We start from the raw sequence: 21,853 nt of genomic DNA, 5'->3' as shown, positions 1-21,853 counted from the left end.
ATGTTTATTTTCGAAGTTCATAGAACATAAATTCCACGGTGGACCCATAGAACCATACATTCTCCGATAGTGCAAAAGGATATGGAATTTGAAGCTTAGTGGATGATTTGGAAATAATTCACAAAATAATATTAAAAATTCTGATATTATACTTTCTAAGAAAAATTCTGTACCACGGGCACAACTTTTAGACGTTGTGATATTGTTATTGTTATAGGTCCCTGTTATAGGGATATAGATATTGTTATACTTTAGGTTATTGTTATGGTATAGATTGTGGATCAAAACAAAACATTGACATATAAATCGAGTAGTCTGCCATCTATTGATAAGTACGAGTATGACGAAATCAAATTGTTGTGATGAGCTGCCTACGAGCATGCGCATTAAACCGCGGAAACATTTGAATATTTGAAATTCCAAAACCATTGAAATATGAAAAAATTAACTACTACCACTGATTAATTATTATTATTATTATTATTATTATTGTAATTATTATACTTAAAATAACGATCGACATTACTACTGATGAATTTTTGGTCGTATTTGAATTATTAGAGAATCAATAAATTGAAAAGAATATTTTTAGTTAATTATAATTAATTACTTACCTTAGTATTCAATATGGAAATAAGTCAAATAATTAATAAAACATGTTATTGCGAGTGAAATAACATTGAATTTGGACATCACAAGAACTCAATTATGTTGTTGTAGGTTAGGAAAATAATTTTCGTACTATTGGATTAAAAAAATTTACTTAAATATTATAGGAACCGTTACTATAATATTATGGGAATAGTTCCCATAATTATAGGAACAGTTCCTATATATTATAGGAATAGTTCCCATAATTATAGGAATAGTTCCTATAATTATAGGAACAGTTCCAATATCATTATGAGAACTATTTCCATAATTATGGGAACCATTCCTATAATTATAGTAATTATTCCCATACTGAAGTGCCCATAAATGTGGGTATCGTTCCCATAATTATTGGAACCATTCCTATAATCATAGTAACAGTTCCCAAAAATTATGGGTATCATTCCCATAATCCAAGTAATAGTTCCTAGAATCCTATAGGAAAACATTTCATTAAAATTATAGGAAAAATTCCCATATTTTTCTCTCCGTGTAGATTAGATAATATTTTATTTGATAGTGTAAGTTATTAATGTAATATTGCAAGCGAGACGCATTCAGTCCTAAAACTATTTATAAACTGTCAATAAATATTTGTAAATTCTTGATAAATTTAGAGTTTTTACGTAAAAAATATTTATTAAAAGTTTAAAAATAATTGCTTATACTTGATAAACTAGTAAATAATTTTTAAATAAATGAATTTATTAACAATTAATAAGCTCTTGTATGAATGTAAAAATATCTGTGTCACTTTATACTACCAAATAATTTATTCTAAATTTGAACCCTCGATACGAATTGATTTATTAATTCACAATAAACGACTAAATGACTAATGAATAACGACCAACCATTTTCAATTCATTAATTATTATAAGTATTTTTCTTTAATTCTCTCCACAACGCCAGTACTATTATAAAAAACCATTAAATTTCAAAACTAAAATGTCAAATTCTCTTCATCAACACAATAGGATGTTTGGTATTTTTTTTCGCAAAGCCACCACGTGGAAGCCAATGCCGCGGCAATTTATAATTTAAGCTCTTAAAGAAAACTCAGTGTTAATTAATTTTTAATTCACTAGAGTAAAAGCAAATTAAGCACGCAAGAAAATTATTTTAACTAAAAAGAAAAATTAAGTAGTTAACTTACTTTATAGCTTCCCATGTTTCACTGTCGAAAGTCCTGACAACGAGGAGTTCCAGTGCGTAATTCACAAAACCATACTGTAAAAACATAACAATAAAAATTTTTCAATAAATTTTTAATTCATTAAGTAATTTACTGTAAATAATAATAAAAAAATTTTCAAAACAAAGTATTAAAATGTCTAGCGATTACCATGATTTAGAACAAGTAAATTTCGGGAACCTACGGTATAACTAATTGATTGAAAATAATAATGAATATTTTTAATATATTATTGTTGTTGTTATCATTGTTGGATAAGAGAGTGTGTGTTTACTTGATGCACACGAGACGCGAACTGCTAGTGAGTCCGCGTTTCACAATAAGTATCGATTTTTCACTAGAGCTAACTGCGCCACCTAGATACACACTTTAAGGGTAGTTTGAGATACTACTGGGCTCTCGGCTATAATACAACCCCCGCACTTGCTTGCAATCCGCTTTTCCTGACACATCTAACTCGGTAAACTTTAAATCACTCAGGTACGGAATAGAATTTAAATTTTGTAGAAAATGTCAATAAATTATTTATCATACTAAAAGATCTTTATGATATGATAAAATTTTCTTAGGCTAATAATATTCAAAATATTGGGCAATCATATATAAATAAGATTTTGCCTTTTTTTAAAGCCAAAAATAAATGAAAAATTAATTTGCCTATGATAAAAACAAATTGGGTTGGTAAAAAAATGGATCTTGTAAAGATTTTAGGGGTTCAAAAATCGTCAAAATGAAATTTTGACTTTTGATCAACAATTTGAAGGTGATACGTCAATTTTTCCTTATTTTCTTTTCAGATTAATTGTTAATTGTTAATCGTTAATTGTTAATAAACATTTTTCAACTATTCAAAAATATTAATTAAATGTTAATAAATTTTATTTAATGAATGATTCATTAACTGTTGATAAATATTTATTAAATTATCTGATGTTAAAAAATCATTCATTTATAGTTAATGTATTGAATTTCAGTAAATCCTATCAGTGTCTTATCCAGTTAATTTCTTTAAAATTGTGAAAATTCGAAAAATTCTTGAATAAAAAAAAATTTCTTTTCAATCATTCTATTTTAATTATTCAACTTGACAAAAAATATTTCAGTGTCGGAAAATTAATCAAAAGTCAAAATTTTACTTTGAAGAATTTTTAGTAAGTAAAAAAATCATAATGAAATTCAATTTCGAAAATCAAACAAACTTTTTTCTTTAATTTTTCGAAGAGTAAAAAATGTTGAAAAAAAATTTGTAAATATCTTAACTTTTCAATTTTTTACGACTTAAAATAGCTGAAGCTCCACTTTTTTCTAATTACCTTTATTAAATTAAAAAATAATTGCTCGTTAGTAAATAAATTTATTAATTGTTTGTAACATAAATAAATTTACAAATTTTTTTCATTAGTCTCCATTAAAAAGGCGTTCAAACGGTCTCATAAGTGTTCTTTTATGAGCCGTAAAATACATATAAAAACGAAAATGAGAATGAAAAAAATGTTTAGACTAGAGATCCTCATCATTTTCTCCTCCTCATTTTCGCCCGAGTCAAAATTAAAAACATATTTTGAGCCTCCACAACCTACTCGAGAAGTTATAGGCTGAAATTATGGTTTTAGATTTTTTCGACTATGATGACGCGTATATCAGAACCGTAATTTCAGCGTACAACCAATATAAAGTTTGGAAATCGGCCCTAGACTGGGCCATTGCTGGGCCAAGAATGTCGATTAATGGCACAGTAATGGCAATTTTCAATGGCCAATAAACGGCTTACAGTTGGCATGATAACCACGGCCCATTAATGGCATTAAACTATTGGGCCATTGATGGCAACCAGTAATGGGTCAGACATAATTTGAATTATCGGCCCATTGATGGCAACCAGCAATGGGCCAGACATCATTTGAACTATCGGCCCATTAATGGCAAACAGTAATGCGCCAAATATTTTTTCTACTATCGGTCTACTAATTTCAAGCTGTTCTACGCCAATTATGATTTTAATCGTTTGTCCTTCAATCGCTGATTGCTGTAATAACAGTTATTATTATAATTAATCACTTACACTTTATATTTCACTTTGAAATTATTATTATTATTGCTTCATTATTTTTATAAGGATTATTATGCATTAATAATTTTAATGTTAATTTTAATATTAATTTTATATTAATAATTATAATTATATTAATATTAATTATTTTAATAGTAATGTTATTGTAATATTATTATATTAAATAGATTATAAAGATAAGGATTATTATATTAAATAGATTATAAAGATAAGGATCTTTGTTTTCGACCCTGTTCTCGATCTCCTTGCCCTGACAACCACCGGCCAACTTTTCCGGCAAAATTTTTGCAATCTTCACAGTCACCAAGTTTTTATTTTACTACGTCTGCAATATAAAAATAAATAAATAATTCGATACATTAAAAAACACAATTATATAAAAATAATTTTCATACCTTCCATACACTTAAATGTTTCTGGAAATAATTATAATAGTTTATAATAATTTTCTCCCAATATTTAAATCATTTTCACCAGAACAAAAGCTTGAATCAATTTTATAAACCTTTTGTCTTTGTACATTTTTTAAATGATTGTATGTTTTATTTTGTAAAATATTTGCAATTGTTAGGTACCTGTTATTTTTAATATAACTATCAGTATTAAAATTATTTTTTTTTAATTTACTTACTTTTTTTAATTTATTAGTTCATTCAATAAACCAAGTTTTACTTTCACACTTAATAATAATGGATATAATAAAGATAATAATTATTGAAATAAAAATTATTTATTACATTTATTATAATAGTTGATATTTAAACAAACGAATTTAAATACGTACGAACCGGTCAGTCACGATGTCACAAATAAACTGAAATAAGAAATACACACACACACACACACACACACTTACACATATATGATACGCGTGGCGCTTCTTTATTGTTTTCTGTAGCTAGGCATAGTACCCGACTATCGGTCTAATACAGCGACTCACACACATACGTTGACTAAGAAAAACTTGGTGCATGCGGATTTGGTCTTTAAAAAAGCTTGTGTCGTTTTTGGTAACTCAGGATGTCCTTCTTCTCTTAGTAGTAATAAAAGTTCAGCAATTACATTTAATTGAAGACTAAATTTTTTAAGGCCCACTGTCGAAGTTTTATATAATTATAGAAATAACATGAAAATCCGTTCTAACCGAGATTCGAACCTGAGCCGCGCGCTTGCCAGACCGATAACTAACCCCTACACCGTACGACCGATGAGTTGATTTACATCTCATCATTCTCATAAGCTAAATTTATATGGTGACGATTTTTCTGAAATTTTTGTGTCTTTCTCTACCCTATTGAAAATAATTTTCAAAATTTTTTCAAATTTCCTTACCCAACCAAAAAAAAGTAAGGGGTTATTTAAAGAAAAATATGTTTTTTTTTTCTTGTTAAATAACCATAACTTTTTTGAAAATTGACTTATTGGGATGTTTTTTTTCGAAAATTTTTGTTTTTAAATGTACTTTTTAGAAAAAAAATAAAAATAATAAATTGGATCCATATTCAACGTTTTTTTTTGAAACTTTCGGAAAAAAAACGAAAATTTCGGGATGAATGCCATTTTTGATTTTCGATTTTTTTTTAAATAAAATATTTCAGCATTTTCTGCGAATTTTCTGAAATTTTAAGAGTGGCATTTTTTTTCTTACTATTTTTTTTAGAAATGAAAAAAAAAATTTTTTTTTTGAATGTTTGTTTTTCGTTATAGCACTAAAAATTTTTCAGCAGATTTAGAAAATTTCAAAATCCGAGAAAAAAAAAATAAAAAAAAAAATTAAAAATAACAATCATCGAAAAGATTTGATTATTATTTTTCAATGAAGTCAGATCAAAAATTAAAAGAAGCATTCAATTTTTTTTTTGTATTTTTTTTCCAAAACTACATGCAAGAACAAAAAAATGAAATTGTTGTTTGATCTATTTTGGAGCAACGCATGAACTTTCAAAAATTTTGAGGCAATTAATTTCAAACAAAATTTGTTTGAAATTATTTTCATTTACACAGCAAAAAATATTTTTGTTGAATGATTTATAAACAGTAGACTTGAATGGAATGTGATTTCATTTTTTTACACGTTTAAATAATTTACATATCCTAAATTCAGGAGAATTTGAATATTTTCTCACTATCAGACTACAGTTTAAAAAAAAAAATAATCCAATCTTATCGATGATTGTCATTTAAAATTTTTTTTCTCGGATTTTGAAGTTTTCTAAATCTGCTGAAAAATTTTCAGTGGTATAACGAAAAACAAATATTGAAAAAAAATTTTTATTTTTTCATTTCTAAAAAAGACAATAGAAAGAAAAAAAATGCCACTCTGAAAATTTTAGGAAATTCGCAGAAAATACTGGTTTTTTATAAAAAAAATAAATCGGAAATCAAAAATGAGCATCATCCCCAAATTTTCGTTTTTTCCAAAAGTTAAAAAAAAAACGTAGAATATGAATCCAAATTATTATTTTGATTTTTTTTTCTAAAAAGTACATTTTAAAACAAAAATTAAAAAAAGAAAACATCCCAATAAGTCAATTTTCAAAAAAGTTATGGTTATTTAATAAAAAAAAAAACATATTTTTCTTTAAATAACTCGTAGCTATTTTTTGGTTGGGTAAAAAAATTTGAAAAAATTTAAAAAATTGTTTTCAGTAGGGTAGAGAAAGATACAAAAATTTCAGGAAATCGAAAATCGTCGAGGTCAAGAGTGGTGGATTTGACATGAAATGCCCTATATATAAACCCGAATACGCTAACGATAAACATTAGAAAAAGTTTAAGTTGAAATGTTATTGCTTATTACCGTCCGTATATTTTATGGATTATTGATCAATTGTTGCAACATTAATTACAATAGTCATAATTTTTATTTCAACTCTACACTTAGAAAATTTTTAACTTTTATCGTTGCAAAAAATTTTTTAAGTCCAGTATTTTTATTATAAAATTTTTGCTATTATAAAAATATTATATGTTCTAAAAAATAAAAAGATGGAAACAACCTACAGACCCTCGAGGTAGGCTCTTTAAGCTCAAAATACAGTTTTAAACTGTGATTTCGACCTCAACAGCCTATTTTTCAGGCCGATGAGGGTGAAAATACAGTTTTAAATTTCCATGCAAACCCAACAACAAAAGAAAGGAGGCTCAAGAGGCTCAAATCATTTTTTTAATTTTGACTCGGGTCATTCTCATTCTATTGGAATCGGCGCAAGATAAAAGGAGTAAAAAAAGCACCGGTAAAGTAAAAAACGTAACAGGGAGACTGGATCTCTGTAAAATGCTGAAAGAGCGGAAAAAGCGGAGATCAGGTTTGGGTCTGGATATCTCAATTAAAACGCGTAAATTATTATCAAAATAAACACTAGAAATTTATTTATAATAAATACACTTAATATTCAATATGTTAAATAGCGGATTGTTTAAATAAAAGCGGATTTATAATACACAGCGTGGGTAGCACAAGCGATGCCGGTTGACACGTGGGTGAACACTCTGCCGGCACTGTAAAAGTGGTGAAATAAATGCACAAATAACAGAATTTATCTGTAACAAACTAAAGCGAATTATTAGCGGTTAATTTAAGCAATTTAAATTATAAAAATAGCGAAATGCGGTTAATTAACAATAAGCGAAAGCAAAGCGGAATTAATGGCGACTTGTTGCAACAAAAGCGTGGAAGCGAAAGATAATAATAATAATGCGTCTTTTTCCTCGTCGACTTGAGGAAGAAGGCTGATTGCGCATGTCAGCGGAGCGATCAGCCAATCACACCACCGAGACATGGCGTGATCAGTCAAGCTAAGCATTCATAGGCGGTTAGTTTTTGCGGGAACTAGCGGTCGACAGGTGCGGCTCGTGAAATTGGGAGTCCCCCAGGGGCGACTTTATCGCGGCTGGGCCTTGTTCACCGAACAATCTCAGTGACATGAATCGTGTCCCAAAAGTTATTCATTTGACGAAAAGAATGAATGCGTAGTAATTTTCTTCTTTTATTTAGTCCGTAAATGTTTCTGCGCTTTCATTTCGGGAGGTAAACTAAAAGGAGGTCACCTTTAAATAATGGATTACCAAAGCTGGCTAACTTTTCTAGCCAGCTCTCTTTCATACCCTCAAATATGCACTAAGATAAAACTTTCATCTTTTCCTCTCAAAGTCGCTTAATAACTATTAACAATAACTATAGCAAATATTAGAACAGAAAATAGAGAAGATATATTATTCAATCAATATTCATCACGTTTTATTTCGATTTTTTCTATTTAATTAATAACCATTTCCCCCGATATTTTTATCTGACCTATTAATTATTCAACCCCATCAAAATCTGTTATTGAAAATCATTACAATTATTACAGCTATTATTACAATTATTACAGTTAGAAAAATTATTACAGTTATTGAATAATATTTTTAATAAAGGCCTTATTCAATTTAAAATGTAAAAAAAAATTATCTGCTTAATCAGATCACATTTTTTTTCTTTTGGTTAATTTAATTTTGCACGCCTTATAACGCGAAAAGGTTGAGGTAATGCTTTACTTCAAGTACATCAGGATCAAGCAATTTTGTGGCGCTATTAAAATGCCTCTATCACAATCATATTGCACTTAAGGTAAAAGCCCCAGTAGCTACTCATGTACCAGTACATGCTCACTTATAACTATATTTGTGAATACAGATATACAAATACATGGAGTGAGCATGTACTGGTACATGAGCAGCTACTGGGACTCTTATCTTATAGGATATAATATGATCAGACGAATATCAAGAAAACACTAAATAATCCACCTCATATTTTTAAAAAAATCATTTTATGTTGCTACTTTAAAGAAAAAGTGTTTGAAAAAAATTTTACGTCAACCTCCGAGTATAAGTATGCAATTTTTTGTATGTAATCACAATTAGTCCTCAAAAAATTGACATAAACATAAAAATTGACACAGAAACTAATTTCATACTGAAGGTGACTGCATAATTCGGTATCATATAATTATAATTAATCAAAAACTAAAATCGACTGGTCTTTAGCATATCTATATATATCTGAGATAAAAATATCGCAAAATATTTGAATCTAAAATTGAAGCACAATTTTTTTAAATGTCCATATAATACAAATACTTGATGTGTGCACTTTTTTTTTTAAGGTCAGCAATATTAATTTATTTTTTAAAGAAATTTTTCACAATTTTTAAATATTACCTTTTCAGCTTTTAAATATAATTTTTTGCTTTGATTTTTTAAATTAATTCTTTCATCAGTGAATATACTACCGTGGAATATTGAAAATGGAAATTTTTGATTATTATTTTTTTGAAAAGTACATTAAGAAACGAAAATTTTGTTATAAAAAATTTCTTGATAAATGAATTTTTAAAAAAATTGTAGCTATGAACAAAAAATCTTTTGATTAGTGAATCTTTTAACATTATTTATTGCAAACGAATTTATACTCAAAAATTTTGACGAATAAATTTTTCTACAAATTATTTTTATCGGGTTCGTGATTCGTGGTAAACAAAAAATTCTAGATATATATTTTATCAAAGCCGATCTTGCCAGAAAGAAAATATGAAACTGTTCATTGAATCGTGCACGAACGCTTTTACAGCAAAATAACATAAAGCTATTTCCAGGTAAGTGCTTTTTTTCGTGTCTATCAATATCTTTTAGGGGTTCTCTCCTTGGTATTAGCTTTGGTCAGTGTTAGTGGCCTTTTATAAAATAAAAAAAATAAAAAAAAAAATTAGGAAAACGGTTGACGCTAAGGGCCATCGCTGCAACTTCCCGCTGATTCCGTTAATACATGGCCGTTTTTTTTGAGCTCTTCGAGCTCGAAAGTCTGATAGAAGTTTCATAGAACACTATTTTTTGAATTTTCAAACCGCAATAACTTTTGAATGAATGAACCGATTTTTACGCGGTTGGCGGCATTCTGCGTAGTTTTTTAAGCCTCATAAAGAATTTCTAAGTTTCAATTGGTCAAACTAGAAATTTCGGAGTAACTCCGAAAAAACACTTTTTTCGGTTTTCTTTCGTTCACGATATCTCTCGAACAAATCAACCGATTTGGCGGCGATCGACGTGGTTTTTTAAGGTTGAGAGTTGATTAGTTTTTAAAATTGATCGGTAGAGCCGTTTGAAAGTTATTCAAAAAAAACCACTCCTGAAAAAATTTTTTTTCCTATTTTTTTTTAGATTTCTCCAAATTTCTCAAAATCTATCAGTCCGAATCGGTTCAAATTTTCAAGAAATCTAACACACACACATACACACACACACACACACACACACACACACACACACACACACACACTCGGGGCAGAAGAGATACTGCTACCGGGCGCGTCTCCCCGAGCGGATGGGAGAACGCTCGCTGTCCTTGGATGACACTTAATCTCTTAGTTGATGAGGTACAGCGGGTAGGAGCCAAGCAAAATAACCAAACAAAATACGCTCCCGTGGACAAAACTCCCCTTTAATGGGTTGGTCGCACTAACTGACCTAACAAGACGATCGTTCCCTGCTGTGACCCACTGGGAGTGACCGGAACCTCGTGTCGTAGTTTCCGACGATGCAAGCCACGGCTGATGTGAGCTTGCTCTGCCGAGGTGTAAGTTGCAGCAGTGGATCAGGAGCCAGCCACTTCGGGCCTTGATCAGGAAGTACGCAGTGAGTGTTAGAGATCGGAATCTTCACCGCTCCGAGCGAGTCTAGTCCGTCCGTGTATTCCGGGGCTGGCTAAGTGTCGGCTAGGCCTCAGGGAACTGGGGTAGGAGTACTATCTCCGAGGGTACACCTGTTCCTAGTTATGACAACCCGCTCCACTCCGTACGATGCGCTGGTGAATTTAAAAGTATGAGTAAAATTCAGGAAAACAACAATAGTGAAAACGGGCCTCATGCCCAACAAGCAGCGATTGAAGCAAGCGCTGAAATGAAGCGGTCGCAAGCGTTTGAACGCCTTGAAAAGCTGACCAGTGAGCTAAATGACTTCATCCAATCTAAGGTCAATATCCACAAGGAGATTAAGACCAAGACGACCAGCGTAGCCAATGCCCTCCAGAGATTCAAGAAACTTGATGAAGAATGGTGTTTAACAGTACGACGCACTTCTCGCACTACACCGGAGAGAAGCATTCAAGCAACTATCGTCAATGAAGAAGCAATGGACACTGGAGCCGAAGGTGACGGTGAATCAGTCGCAGAAGACAGAATCAGAACTAGCAGCAAGTCAACTAAGAGAAAAGATCGATCTTCTCCCGACCCAACGATCTGCCAAGTTGTGAAGAAAAAGGACCTGAAACCAAGCCCTCCGAAAAACACGGCAGTGCAGAACGCCGGAAAAAAGAGGTGACTGAATGGCAGAAGGTCCAATCCAAGAAGGAGAAGAAGGAGCAAGCGAGAGAGCGGTTACCAAAACAACCGGTGAACAAATCTCGGCCGGAGCCTAAGCGGGAAAAACCGCGAAAATTCACCAAACCAGATGCCTTAATTATTCGACCCGTTGAGAAGGCTAAATATGCCGAGATACTGCGTCGGATTAAAAAAGATGTCCCACCAGATCAGACCCGTGACGTCGTTGACAAGGTTCAAAAGACGAATGATGGGAATATGCTCATTACGCTTTCCAGAAAGACCGCAGACAAAGGACAAGCTTTGCTGAAGACCATCAAGAGCATCCTTAAAGAAGAAGCGCAAGTCATCTGTAAAGGCCCAGAGGAACAGCTTGAAATCCGGGACATTGACGACGAAACAACTAAAGACGATGTCCGGAAGGCCTTACAAGAGGCAGCTGGAAATGACTACGAAATACCTGAAGATGTCATTAAAATTCGTCCGGCCTACAGAGGTACTCAAACTGCTTCGGTACGATTGCCAGCAGCAATAGTGCAGAAGATACTTAGAAAGACAGGCAAAATAAGGATTGGCTGGGTAAATTGCCGTGTCAGAGCAATTAAGACACCATTACGATGCTATAAGTGCTGGCACTTTGGGCACATTACTGCCCAATGTAAAAGCGAAGTCGGCCGATCTGGGCTTTGCATCAAATGTGGGCAAACAGGTCATCAAGCTGCTCAATGCCAAAATAAAGTGAAATGTGCGTTATGTGCGGAAAAACCTGGCTCTCAGGACACTGCTCACCGGTCTGGTTCTGGCCGATGTCCAGTCTTCCAAGAAGCACTCCAGAAGCTGACAAATAAACGAACATGAGGATACTGCAGCTTAACATCAATCACTGCGAAGCTGCGCATGACCTGCTTATGCAGACAGTACGGGAATTAAAGCTCGACGTTGTGCTTTTATCGGAGCCATATAAACATTTAGCTGGACAACCTTGGGAGACGGATATCACCACGAAAGCTGTGATCTGGGCTTGTGGTAAGCTCCCTTTCCAGAGTGTAGCTACCAATGGCAGCGCTGGCTTTGTAGCAGCATCAGTAGATGGCATCCGTGTTTACAGCTGCTACGCACCACCTAGCCTCTCAATTGCTGAGTTTACTGACTTCTTGGATCGACTGACCGAGGACGCGAAGCAACATCATCCAGTGGCGATAGCCGGGGACTTTAACGCCTGGGCAGTGGACTGGGGCAGTAAGCAGACTAATGCACGAGGAAGAGAGCTGCTAGAAGCTCTTTTTACACTAGATGTAGTCTTGTTCAACAGTGGTGACACGCCGACCTACACCAAAGGTGACGCAAGCTCGATTGTAGACGTCACTTTTGTCAGTACCAGCCTTGCTAAAGGTAACACTAACTGGAAGGTACTGGACATTTACACTGCCAGTGACCATCATGCGATACTCTGGGAAACGTCAAACGACCAGAACCTCCGGGGGCCTATCAAGCAATTTAACACCGTCGGTTGGAAGGTGAAATCTCTTGACCCAGAAGTATTGCTAATAGCCCTCGATAGTGATCCGATAGAGACTGGATGTGCAGAAGAACATACTAAGGCTCTGATGATGCGAGTAACACAAGCTTGTGATGCCAGTATGCCTCGCAAACGTGTTATGAATTCAAGACCTGCGGTACACTGGTGGAATGATCATATCAGCAACCTCCGTAAAGAGTGTCATCGAAAGAGAAGAATATCACAGCGTGGCTATCAACGACCTTACTCTGCAGTGCTGATCGCAGAGTACAACAAAGCTCGTCGTGAACTTAATAAGGCCATAAAAGAGAGCAAAAGAAGATGCTGGAAAGAGCTCATATACGAGGTCGACAAAGACGTGTGGGGTCGGCCGTATAAGGTGGTCATGACGCACCTGAAGAAACAACAAATGCCGTCACCTACGTGTCCCCAACTCCTTCAGAAAATCGTCACTGCGCTGTTTCCACAGCAACACAGTCTCAATTATCAGTCAACGCAAGATGAACTGGACGACATTCCACCTGTCACTGAAGAAGAATTGTTGGAGGCCTGTAATCGGGTAGGAAATAATAAAGCGCCGGGATTGGACGGAATCCCTAATATAGCCTTGAAAACCATCATAAAGGCAGCACCAACATTATTTCTAGACGCTTACAACGCATGCCTCAAGGAGCGGACTTTTCCTCGTAAGTGGAAACAGCAACGGTTAGTACTTTTACCTAAAGGAAAGAAACCGCCAGAAGAACCGTCATCTTACCGACCACTCTGCATGCTAGATACGGCGGGTAAGATATTTGAGCGTATCATCCATCAGCGAATAGATGCAGTAGTCGACCCACTCTTGGCAGACAACCAGTATGGATTCCGGAAAGGACGATCAACCCTGGACGCGATCAACCTGGTTGTTAATACGGCCAAAGAGGCAATCGCAGGAACTAGATGGAAGGGTGGAACGAAGAAGTACTGCCTGGTGGCTGCCTTGGACATCAAAAATGCTTTCAATTCCGCTAATTGGGACTGCATCATGCAAGCTCTCGACGAGAAGAACGTGCCAACATATCTTCGCAGACTAGTGATTAGCTATTTTACAGATAGAGTGCTGAAATACGATACAAAGAATGGTCCAAAAGAGTATGATATAACCGGTGGTGTGCCACAGGGCTCTGTTCTTGGTCCACTTCTGTGGAATATCATGTATGACGGGCTCCTGAGACTGAAGCTTCCAAGATGTGTCAAACTGGTAGCGTATGCGGATGATGTTGCCGCAGTGATCGTCGCCAAACACCTCGACGAGATTCAACATCTGTTTGACATCACTTTTGAGAAGATCAACCAGTGGATGGATACAGTGAACCTACAACTGGCCAAGCAGAAGACCGAAGCAGTGCTTATTACCAGCCGAAAAGAAGTTGAAACAATTAAGATTAATGTCGGTGACCGAGAAATTACATCACAACCATTTATCCGTTATCTGGGAGTGATGCTGAATGCACGACTCAACTTCAAACAGCAGGTGGAACATGTCAGTGCCAAAAGCGTCAGTAGTGAGGGCTAGTCTCGCACGGCTGATGCCTAACATCGGAGGCCCAATGCAGAGCAGGAGGCTACTATTGTCATCAGTAGTCACATCAGTGCTCACTTACGGAATATCCATTTGGGCTGATGCACTGGAAACCCAAGAATCATGGAGAAAAGCTGGACCAATATACCGACTGAGTGCCCTACGAGTAGCTAGTGCCTTCCGCACTATATCAGAAGAAGCAGTGTGCGTCATTGCTGGAACCCTACCTCTTAGAGTTCTAGCAGAGGAAAGACGGGCCCTTTACCAACGAAAAAGGTCAACTGCACTGAGCCCGGAAGAACTTAGAATTGAAGAACGGCAGAAGAGCATAGGCCGATGGCAACTACAATGGGATGCTGCAGAGAAGGGGTAGGTGGACGCACCGTCTCATACCTCGGGTCGACATTTGGCTTAACCGGAATCACGGTGAGGTCAATTACTATCTTACGCAGATGTTGTCGGGACATGGGTGTTTTCGAGAGTATCTACACCGCTTTAAGCACGATGACTCTTCGGAGTGCCAGTCCTGCCCAGGAGCTGCTGAAGACGCGGAGCACGTCTTCTTTGTATGTCCTCGTTTCGATCCACAGCGTGAAGAACTGGAGAGGATCCTGAACCAGAGAATGCAACCAGATTCACTAGTAGAAGCAATGTTGTCATCAGAAGCTGCCTGGAACGCTACCAACACGTTTGCAACAGAAGTCCTTAAAGACTTGCGTTCCACCGAAAGAAAAAGAGCAAATAGCAGAAGATAGAAGGAAGATACTTAACACCTTAGCCACCAGAAGGAAGAGCAGTAGCTAGATCCTCCCTTCACGAAGTAATGCCTGACGGCGGTTTCCATGAGGGATTAGAGGAAAGAAGGAAAAGGGGTTCAGGGTTTAGTGGGTAGGGGCGTTAGTGTCGAGTTAGTATGACGCTGCGTCGAGTCGCCACATATCCAGGCCAAACAGCTATGCCTAGAATCCGTAAAAAGGATTCCCCTACAAAAAACACACACACACACACACACACACACATACAGACATAGTGACACCCTCGCGGGAATAATCAGGGAAGCTTCCTAGGACCTCAAAACGTCGAGATCTGATGAAAACTCGATTTTCGAAAAACGGGGTAAAACCAATAACTTCCCGATTTTTGAAAATTTTCAATTTCCTTAGCGGGAAGTTAAAAAACAAGCCAAGAAAAAGGAATAACATGAAAACAAGAATGGCGGCATCAAAATCTTTGTCGAATTGTTTCTCCGACCCATCCATTCTTAACGATTCTGAAAATTCGATTCTGTTTTTTTTACGATCCTTGAATCCTGTATACCCTTTTACTGCTTAGAACTTATAACAAATTTTATGCTTTTAATTATTTCACACTAGAGATCCTAAATACAAGCTTGACAAATAAAATAATACAAAAAGTTTCAATGCTCAATTATTATTCTTATAATTTATTAAAGCCAATTACAGTGTGTGATATTTAACATCACATAAGTAAAAATTTGATAGCCCAATTCACAAAATAATCTACATAATTACTTTTTATCACAAATTGGTTGATGGAAGCAAGTTTCTCTTGATCCAAGGTATTGCTAACCAAAATTTATTAAAATTAATTATTTTGAAGCGATTACAGTTATAGTTTCAAGGGCAATAGTAGTTGCTTCTGAATTTACAACGGCTTCTGAACTCACAACAGCTGCTAAAGTAGATGCTTCTGAACTTACAACGGCTTCTGAACTCACAACAGCTGCTGAAGTAGTTGCTTCTGAACTTACAACGGCTTCTGAACTCACAACAGCTGCTGAAGTAGTTGCTGATGATGGTTCTTCAGTTGTTGATAGTGGTGGGAGATTTGTTGGTTTTGTCGGACGTTGACTCGACGAAGGGATTGGTGACCCAGTTGGTTTTGGTGGTCTTTCACTTGAAGGATGAGGAAATCCAGTTGGTTTTGGGGGACGGTGACTTGAAGAGGGGATTGTTGAACCAATTGGTTTTGGTGGTCTTTCACTTGAAGGATGATGAGATCCAGTTGGTTTTGGTGGTCGTTGACTTAAAGGTTGAGGATGGAGAGAGTCAGTTGGTTTTGGAGGGTAAGGATGAGGATGAGGGTGTGGTTTTTCAGAAGTTGGCTTGTGATGATCTGGCTGGTGATGATCTGGCTTATGATGATCTGGCTTATGATTTAATTTCTTTAGATCATTTGGTTCATTTGGATGAACTGGAGGTAAGACTGGCGGTTGAACTGGTGGTTGAACAGGAGGCAAAACTGGTGATTGAATTTGAGGTAACCCTGGTAATAAAACTGAAGAAACTGGTCGTCCAATATTTTTAACCTGATTGTCTTCAAGATCAGAATTTATTATTGACAACCATATTGATTGTTGAACAGGATTTGCCTAGTTAGAAAACTCATCGTTAATTAATAATATTAATAATTTCTTAATTATAATTTGTGAAGTAGTTACGATGTTAGGAATAAAAACGAATTAGACTAGACTTTTAAAGATAACAATAATTATATACCATAATAATTACCTCAATGACTGAAATAGCAATGAAACTGACACAAAGTATAAAAAACTTCATCGCAAATCTGGTGTGAGTGACAGAAAGACGATTATGATTCAAACTTAACTGACTCCTGAGCACAATAAACCCAGTATTTATATCTAGGTTAAATCTAACACTGATAAAAGCTATTGATAAATTAATACAATCAAACACTTGATGTTGGGAAACAGTATTTTTAATTTGACATTGATAATGATAATATAATAGTGGATAGAAAATTACGGAACGGCGTTTTGAATAAATTAAAAAAATGTGTTTATCTATTTGGATTCTTTTATTGATTATTTATGTACAGAGTCAAGAGCCCTGGTACTTTTTTTTTGTTAGAATATACAAGTTATATTAAAAACATCGTATTCAAAGAATTTCAATAACTAGAGCGGGTTTTCTCAAGTGCTTTGATAATGTAAATACTTTTCTTGACATTGATAATTGAATTGAGTTATAACAATGTTTCATCATCTTTATTTTGAGGTGATTCAGTTGGAAAAACAATAATGTCGAGTGGTTGACTTGATTTAAAATTTTTTGTTCATTAATATCATTATAATAGTGATTATATTTTATGTACAGAAAAATTAAAATTGTGGAAAAAATTTATTGTCAAAAGTAACTAAAAAATTAATATAATTTTCATTTAATAAAATGAAGAATTAATGACATTAATCATTTGATAATTAGAGCATTCGCCGACGTATTCATGATTACAGTGTTCAGTTTTTATATTAACAAAATAGTAGTGTTCGCATTTAACTCGATATAAATTACATCCGTAGGAACGTTGTTCCTTATAAACATACTGGTAATTAAATGTGTATGGAAAATATGTGAACGATCGAACCAATTGTTTAATAGGCCAAATTTGATAAGCTTTAAAGTTATTACAATCCCCTACCAATAAGTATGTACAGAAACTTTGATGATTGAGATAATTGTTGCAATTAATTTGATACCAGTTGCAATATTCCAGTGTTTCGTGTTTCAGAACAAACTGACTGGTGTGAAAGATGTAAGCAGTAGTAGTATTTTCATCGGTTTGTACTGCAGTTTCTTCAGTAGTTGGTGTTTCTACTATTGAAGCACTGATTACACCAATAGTAGATGGGTTCAGTGTCGTATTAATAGCCTCAAATGCTGAAGTTGGTGCATCTGTAGTTGTTTCAAGTGTTAAAGTAGTAGTTATACCATCTGTAGTTGATTCAATTGGTGTTATTGGAGCAGGGAATGATTCTGGCGTTAAAGTACTAAATACACCATCTGTAATTGATTCGAATGGTGTTGTTGAAGCAATAAATGATTCTGTAGTTCTTTCTGGTATTACAGTACTAATTTTATCATCTGTAGTTGGAGCATCGGTAATTATTTCAGGTGTCAAAGTAGTACTTGTACCATCTTTAGTCAATTCATTTGGTGTTGTTGGCACGAAGAATGATTCAGTAGTTGTTTCTGGCGTTAAAATACTGAGTTCGTCGTTTGTAGTTGGTGTTGTAGTAATACTTATTTCAGTTTCTGTAGTTGGTGCATCTGTAATCATTTCAGGTATCAAAGTAGTAGTTGTACTATCTGTAGTCGATTCAATTGGTATTTTTGAAACGAAGAATGATTCTGTAGTGATTTCAGGTGTCAAAGTAGAAGTTATACCATCTTTAGTCAATTCACTTGATCTTGTTGAAATAAAGAATGATTCCGTTATTATTTTTGGTGTCAGGGTACTAATTTCATTATTTACAGTTGGTGCTATGGTACTACTTATTTTAGATTCGGTAGTTTGTAGATCTGTAATTATTTCGGGTGTTAAAGTAGTATTTATACCATCTGAAGTCAATTCATTTGGTGTTATTAAAACAAAAAATGATTCCGTAGTTATTTCAGGCGTCAAAGTACTAATTTCATCATTTGTAGTTGGTGTTGTAGTACTACTTATTTCAGTTTCTGTAGTCGGTGCACTTGTAGTTATTTCTGGTGTTACAGTACCAGTTGACTCATCTGTCGCTGATTTAACCAATGTTGTTGAATCAATAAATGATTCCGTAGTTGTTACACGTGTCAAAGTACTAATTATATCATCTGTAATTGGTGTTGTAGCAGTACTAAACACTTGAGCTTCTGTAGTAAATTCTAGTGTAAGAGCACTGACACCATCATCTTCAACCGAGTTAAGCATTGTAGAAGTAATTTCAGCGCCCGTACTTAATTCGTCGGCCATTCCGACAACTGTTATACTTGACGTAGTAGTTGAAGCTTGGGGTATTTCTGTGGTACTAATAATAGTTTCGCCAACTACATTGGTCTTCAAAGTCGAGACAATGGGCTCGGCGACAGGAGTCACTGTATCTACAGGTATAATTGTGTCAGTATCAGTTATGTTGGTGGCTCTTGATGCTTCAGGCGATCCTGTTATAATTTCTCTTGAAACGTTTCTAGACGTGCCAGCAGATTCTAATGGACTGCCGAGAGCTTGAGAGGCTTTTGCATCTGAATAAACTGTTTCGTTAACAGTCGATGGTCTCAATGTGGTCAGCTCTTCAATTACTCCTTTCAAATCCGTTATCGTTGATTCTGTTGGCGCTGCCTGTAACATTTTTTTTTTTTTTTTTTTTTTTCTATTAAAATCTATCATATTGGTTTTTATTTACATGAGTAATTGTTTCTTAAATAAAAATCAGGCCAAACAACAAAATAAAAAAAAAGCCATTCAGCAGCCAAAATGGAAGTAGATTTCATAATAAATAAAAAAAAAAAAAAACTACTAGGATCATATACAGAAAAAATACGCTTACGTACATCAGGTACATCGTAAAAATGCCTAAATAAATATTTTACATCTGAAGTAATCAATAGACACTACAATTTTGATCCGTGTATATTTCATTATGAGTAAAATAATAATTTCTAAATTATTAATAAAATAATTATCTACTGTAAAATGAATGCAAAAGTAAAATTTTATTAGCTTGATAGAGAGAGTAGGTAATTTTTGACCTTGACCGATGGTTAAATATGCAAATTCAAATTCATTTATTAAGCTTTTAAATGCAATCCATAAAAATTTTACAAGTTATCGCATTCAATAGTTATTTTACAAAGAAACAGAGAAAAAGTAACAATTTTTGAATATTTCAAAGAATTAAAATTACTGTCATTCCTATAATATTGAGTTAAAAAAAAATAAGTATGCAGATTGAAGCTTATTTTATAAGCTTTCAGATGTAATTTACAGAAATTTAATAGGACATTACGTTAAGTTGTTATTGTACGAAAAAAGAGTATAAGTTAACATTTTTTTAAGAAACATAGCCGGTTAAATCGTATATATTTATAAATTCTTGAACTATGTGTATTTTCTGAACCAGCTCGACAAACTGAGTCAAGAAATAGCAAAATTTTTCAAAAGTTTCGCCATGAGGACAAATGCAATAGTTAGATTTCTATGAAATCTACTAAAAATATGATTATTCAAATACACGAGGATAGAAATTTGTATTTTGATCTAACCTAAAGATTTATATAAACAAGTGGTTACTCATGTTTGAAAAAAAAAAATTTTCAACAAATAATTATAATAAAATTATGTAAATTCAATTTGTAAAAAAATATAAAAGACATTTTTTTCAATAAGTTACAGTGAAATTATTTTAATTATCTATTTTTTAAGTAACAATGATTTTTATTCAAGTGATAAAAAGCCCAAAATGTAAGAAAGTAGTATGAAAATTATTAATAATTAAAATAATTATTAATAATAATAAAAATTACCTGAGCAAGACCACTGGCGAATAAAATCACAAATAAATAGAACAACATCGTGGTAAATAATAATTGTCGATTTACTAAAAAAAATCTTGGTACACTAATTATTACTTTAGACACTGTACTCATTAGTATTGAAGTGCCGGAACGTAAATGATAGGTAGGGATCAGGTCAGTAAAACGTTCATCATGGCCTCAGGGGATGAGTAATTAGGAAAGTATAATACATCAATTACTATACTCTAATATGTATAATATATAATGTATACAAAATATTTTCTTGTTTATTCAGTGACGAAGTTCAAAAGGAAGATAACAGGGATTTCAATTTTCATGACTCACAACTAAATGCATTGTTTACCTTGACGTAAATTAATGTTGAAATTTTAGACTTAGATATTTCAAATGAAGAATGTTAGTTAATTAGTATGAGATTACGACAGTTACTTTATTCTATAAGTTAATTTATTAGTATTTCATCATAATTAAGTTTTAAGTAGCCATGCAAAATATTTCATAAGAATTTGTGTAAATATAACATAAATATAATATAACACAAAGTTAGAAATAACTGCATAAAAAATAACGAAAAATTTTTCTAGAAATAATGGGTGACGATTAAATAATCCATAGTAATTGTTCCAATAACCGTATAAGATAATGTTTTATGAATCGTTTTCCATAATTTTTTTTCCTTGTCATTTTATTGAACTCTGAAATTTCCTGTGCCAAATAAATAAAGCATCAGAATAATAAAAAATTGTATCTTGTGGTACAGAAACAAGAATATAAGCATTTTATTTTTTTAATCAAAACATATTATTTATTATTAAATAAAAAAAAATTTTAAGAAATTAAACCACTGAAAAATCTATAATATAAAAATAAAACTTGGCTGAAAGGTGAAAGAAAAAAGGTTGATACAAAAATATATCATGATTTTTTCGAGTCAATACTTGAGACAAAATTTTAAGCTTTAATTTCTTCGTAAAAAACTATTCTTGAATATAAATATTTAAAATTTTCCCATTCTGAGTTTATATATATTGACACATAATTTCAATAATAGTTGATGCGAAAAATTATCTTTGGTTATGTTAACAACACTTTAGAGAAAAAAATAATAATAATATAAATAGGAATTTATAATTTAATATAAAACAGAGTATCGAGAATCCCAA

The 21,853-nt window shown here is 33.5% G+C and overlaps 3 protein-coding genes and 1 long non-coding RNA gene across 7 annotated transcripts in view; 1 reads left to right on the top strand and 3 right to left on the bottom strand.

Moving 5' to 3' along the window:
* Window positions 1-2,155, bottom strand: part of LOC123272213 (guanylate cyclase soluble subunit beta-1) — a 34,758-nt gene extending 32,603 nt beyond the window's left edge. Inside the window, 2 exon segments of the mRNA XM_044738914.1 lie at window positions 1,808-1,881; window positions 1,997-2,155. Of these exon segments, the coding sequence (XP_044594849.1) occupies window positions 1,808-1,881; window positions 1,997-1,999 (77 nt within the window). The 5' untranslated portion in view covers window positions 2,000-2,155.
* Window positions 2,156-15,928: 13,773 nt separating this feature from the next.
* On the bottom strand, window positions 15,929-17,019 carry LOC123271561 (extensin-like). Of its 2 annotated transcripts, none has more exons than XM_044737931.1 (4): window positions 16,887-17,019; window positions 16,508-16,747; window positions 16,107-16,477; window positions 15,929-16,037 (listed from the first exon to the last, which is right to left on the bottom strand). In XM_044737931.1, the coding sequence occupies exons 1-4, from the start codon at window positions 16,935-16,937 to the stop codon at window positions 15,965-15,967; spliced, it is 735 nt and encodes a 244-aa protein (XP_044593866.1). In that variant the 5' UTR covers window positions 16,938-17,019; the 3' UTR covers window positions 15,929-15,964. The 2 variants fall into 2 exon arrangements, with proteins under 2 accessions (XP_044593866.1, XP_044593867.1); XM_044737932.1 differs by having other exon boundaries at window positions 16,107-16,483; window positions 16,514-16,747.
* Window positions 16,298-17,490, top strand: LOC123271564. The gene is made up of 2 exons (XR_006510906.1): window positions 16,298-16,441; window positions 17,428-17,490. It is a non-coding gene; the product is annotated as an uncharacterized LOC123271564 (long non-coding RNA).
* Window positions 17,248-20,855, bottom strand: LOC123271555 (uncharacterized threonine-rich GPI-anchored glycoprotein PJ4664.02-like). 3 transcript variants are annotated; one of them, XM_044737920.1, is made up of 3 exons: window positions 20,679-20,855; window positions 18,330-19,494; window positions 17,248-18,125 (listed from the first exon to the last, which is right to left on the bottom strand). In XM_044737920.1, the coding sequence occupies exons 1-3, from the start codon at window positions 20,799-20,801 to the stop codon at window positions 17,560-17,562; spliced, it is 1,854 nt and encodes a 617-aa protein (XP_044593855.1). In that variant the 5' UTR covers window positions 20,802-20,855; the 3' UTR covers window positions 17,248-17,559. The 3 variants fall into 3 exon arrangements, with proteins under 3 accessions (XP_044593855.1, XP_044593856.1, XP_044593853.1); XM_044737921.1 differs by having other exon boundaries at window positions 17,248-19,105; window positions 19,358-19,494; XM_044737918.1 differs by having other exon boundaries at window positions 17,248-19,494.
* Between the last annotated feature and the right edge of the window lie 998 nt (window positions 20,856-21,853).

Source organism: Cotesia glomerata, linkage group LG9, assembly GCF_020080835.1.
Source record: "Cotesia glomerata isolate CgM1 linkage group LG9, MPM_Cglom_v2.3, whole genome shotgun sequence".
In the NCBI taxonomy this organism is placed as follows: Eukaryota; Metazoa; Arthropoda; class Insecta; order Hymenoptera; family Braconidae; genus Cotesia; species Cotesia glomerata.
This window is presented reverse-complemented; position numbering and strand designations above follow the sequence as displayed.